The 3,336-nt window shown below is 59.1% G+C and overlaps 1 protein-coding gene across 1 annotated transcript in view; it reads left to right on the top strand.

Annotated features, from left to right (window-relative positions):
• The window catches only part of LOC114072349 (E3 ubiquitin-protein ligase HUWE1-like), a gene marked incomplete at both ends in the record, with an annotated part of 28,148 nt that overhangs the window by 20,591 nt on the left and 4,221 nt on the right, over positions 1-3,336 (top strand). Inside the window, 8 exon segments of the mRNA XM_027910255.1 lie at positions 241-376; positions 459-686; positions 1,321-1,443; positions 1,513-1,608; positions 1,759-2,028; positions 2,237-2,389; positions 2,935-3,062; positions 3,154-3,235. Coding sequence (XP_027766056.1) covers positions 241-376; positions 459-686; positions 1,321-1,443; positions 1,513-1,608; positions 1,759-2,028; positions 2,237-2,389; positions 2,935-3,062; positions 3,154-3,235 — 1,216 coding nt within the window.

Raw genomic sequence — 3,336 nt, forward strand, 5'->3', positions numbered from 1 at the left:
AATGGCGGGAAATGTGAGGGGAAAAAGGGCGGGAAACGTGAGGGAAAAATGGTGGGAAATGTGAGGGGAAAAATGGCGGGAAACGTGAGGGGGAAAAGCGGCAGGAAATGTGAGGGGAAAAAACGGCAGGAAACGTGAGGGAAAAAAACAGCGGGAACCGTGAGGGGAGAAAACGGTGGGAAATACGAGGGGAAAAAACTACAGGTAACGCAAGGGGAAAAACGGGGGAAACGTGAGAAGGACAGTGGGGGAAAAGGAGCAGAAAAACATCGGGAAATGCGAGGGGAGAAAAACGCAGCAAAAGGGAGAGAAAAATGAGTGGCATCCCGGACGGAAAAAGGACAGGAAAAGGGAGAACAAAAGAGCGGGGAAAAGGGTCACGTTTACGTCTCCCGCACGTGTGACATTTACGTCCCCCCACGTGTGACGTTCACGTCCCCCTCTCGTGTTCCCCCCAGGCGGCTTTTGCGTGCATCAAGCAGCTGTGGCAGCGGCGGCCGCTGAAGGTGTACGGGGCACGCATGGCCGAGTCCATGCTGGCCATCCTGTGCCACATCCTGCGCGCGGAGCCGCTGCTGCGCGAGCGCCTGGGCCGCGAGCGCGAGGGGCCCGCGGGCGACGAGCCGGGCGGCGAGGAAGGCGGGCCCCGCCGGGAGCCACACGTCAACCAGCAGCAGCTGCAGCAGGTGGGGTGGGGAGGCACCAAACCTGACTTTGTGACCCCCCCAAACCTTGGCTTTGTGTCCCCCAAAACCTCAGTCTTGTACCCCCCACACTCAGCCTTTGGCTCCCCCAAAAGCTTAACCTTGTGACCCGCAAAACCTTGGCCTTGGGCACCCCCCAAACCTCAGCATTATGACTCCCCAAACCTCAGCATTGTGACCCCTAACCCTTGGTCCTGTGTCCCCCAAGATCTCAGTCTTGTGTCCCCCACGCTCAGCCTTGGGCCTCCCTAAAACCTCGGTGTTGCGACCCCAAAACTTGCCAAACCTCAGGCTTTCCTGCTTCCCGCAAATCTACACTGGGTTCTCCCAGACCTTTTTTTTAATACCTCAAATCTTTTCTATCTCCAAACCTCTTCTTTTTCTCCGTCAATACTCCTCTTTGCCTTCCAAACTAATTTTTGGTTCTCTCAAACCTCCTTTGGGTTCTCGACACCTCTTTTTTTAACCACCAAACCCCAATTTTATCCCCCAACCCCCTTTTTTGATACTCTGAAGCCTTTTTTTATTCTTGAGACCCATTTTTTGTTCCTAAAATCCCTTCTCTGTCCCTCTCTGTTCTCTCCTACCCTCTCTAATCCCCCATGTGCCTCCCCAGCTGATGGACATGGGTTTCTCCCGGGAACACGCCATGGAGGCTCTGCTGAACACCAACACCATGGAACAGGCCACCGAGTACCTGCTCACCCACCCGCCCCCGCTCATGGGGGGCGCGGCAAGGGTGAGTTTTGGGGCAGGGGCGGTCCCTGAGACCCCCCCCACAGCCCCTCACACCCCCTGTGCCCCCCAGGACCTGAGCATGTCCGAGGAGGATCAGATGATGAGGGCCATTGCCATGTCCCTGGGTCAGGACATCCCCATGGACCAGCGGGCAGAGTCCCCCGAGGTGAGCGTGGGGATGGGGGGCTGTGGGGGGGCTATTTCTCCCCCTCAAATCCTATTTCCACCCAGATCTCCACCCCCAAACCCCTCATTTTCCCCCTCCCCGACCCCCCTCTCTCCTCACCCCTTGTTTCTCACCCCTGTCCCTCCCCAGGAGGCCGCATGCCGCAAGGAGGAGGAGGAGCGGCGGGCGCGGGAGCGGCAGGAGGAGGAGGAGGCCAAGTGCCTGGAGAAGTTCGAGGGGGCCGAGCCGCTGGAGCCGGCGGAGCTCGGGGCCTTCACCGACTCGATGCTGCCGGGCTGCTCCCGCCTGCTGGACGAGCTGCCCGACACCGTGTACCGCGTGTGCGACCTGCTCATGACGGCCGTGCGCAGGAACGGGCCCGCCTACAGGGACAGCGTGCTCAAGCAGGTGGTGCAGCAGGTATGGGACCCTTCTGAGACCCCCTGGCATCTCCTGAGACCCCCTGACATCCCCTGACCCACCCCGACCTGCTCATGACGACTGTATGCCACAGTGGTCTGGCCTAGAGGGGTCTCAGTGCTAAAGCAGGTGGTGCAGCAAGTGTGGAACCCCCCTGGACCCCTCTGAAGTCCCCCTGAAGCCCCCCTAACCCCCTTGCCCTTCCCAGGTGTGGGAGGCAGCCGATGTTCTCATCAAGGCGGCCGTGCCGCTCACCACCAGCGACACCAAGACGGTCTCAGAGTGGATCAGCCAAATGGCCACGTTGCCTCAGGCCTCCAACCTGGCCACGCGCATCCTGCTGCTCACCCTGCTCTTTGAGGTGAGGGGGGAGCCCCAAAACCCCAGGGGGGTCCCCAAAATCCAGGGGAGTCCCCAAAACCTGGGATGGGGCACCCTGGAGGTCGTTGGTCCCCGTGTCTGTCATAAAACACATGGAGTGTTCTCAGAACACTCTTAGTTTCCCAGAAATCTGACTGTTTAAGGCAAAGTGCGTTGGTTTGGAGGGTATTTTGGGAGGTGTTTAGGTGGTTTTGGTGTTTAGGTGTTGGGAGGCTGTTTGGGTTTTTTGGCTGCCCCTAAACCTCCATAGGAGAAGAATCTTCCCCGTGCCAGGATGGTGGAGTCCAGCTGTGTGCTGGCTTGGGGAGTGTTTGGGAGGTGTTTGGGGTTTTTTTTTGGTGAATGTTTAGGTGTTTGGGGGGGGTTGGGGTGTTAGAGCTTTTCGGAATGCCCCCAGGAACTGAAGCTGCCCTGTGCCTGGGTGGTGGAGTCCAACCGTGTGCTGGTTTGGGGAGGGGGTTGGTGGTGTTTTTTCGGGGCTTTGGGGGTATTTTGGGGTGTTGAAGGTTTTTGGGGTGCCCCCAGGAGCTGAAGCTGCCCTGTGCCCGGGTGGTGGAGTCCAGCTGTGTCCTGGATGTGCTCATCAAGCTGCTCGAGGTGGTCCAGCCCTGCCTTCAGGCTGCCAAGGAGCACAAGGAAGTGCAGACCCCCAAGTAAGGAGGCCCCCTCCAGAGCCCCCCACCTGCCCTGTGCCCCCCAAACCGCCCCTGGATGCTCTGGTGACTGTTTTTCCCCCCAAAAAAGGTGGATCACCCCTGTCCTGCTGTTGATTGACTTCTATGAGAAAACAGCTGTGTCCTCCAAGCGCCGGGCACAGATGAACAAGGTGAGTGTTCTGAGGGGGGTCCTGGGAGGGTCTGGGGGTCAGGGAGGGATCCTGGGGGGCTTCTGGCAGCACACAGTGGATTGGTGGAGGAAGATCAAGGG

This window comes from Empidonax traillii, unplaced genomic scaffold (assembly GCF_003031625.1).
Source record: "Empidonax traillii isolate 1590-97213 ecotype Southwest subspecies unplaced genomic scaffold, ASM303162v1 scaffold3044:size28681, whole genome shotgun sequence".
Classification (NCBI taxonomy): domain Eukaryota; kingdom Metazoa; phylum Chordata; class Aves; order Passeriformes; family Tyrannidae; genus Empidonax; species Empidonax traillii.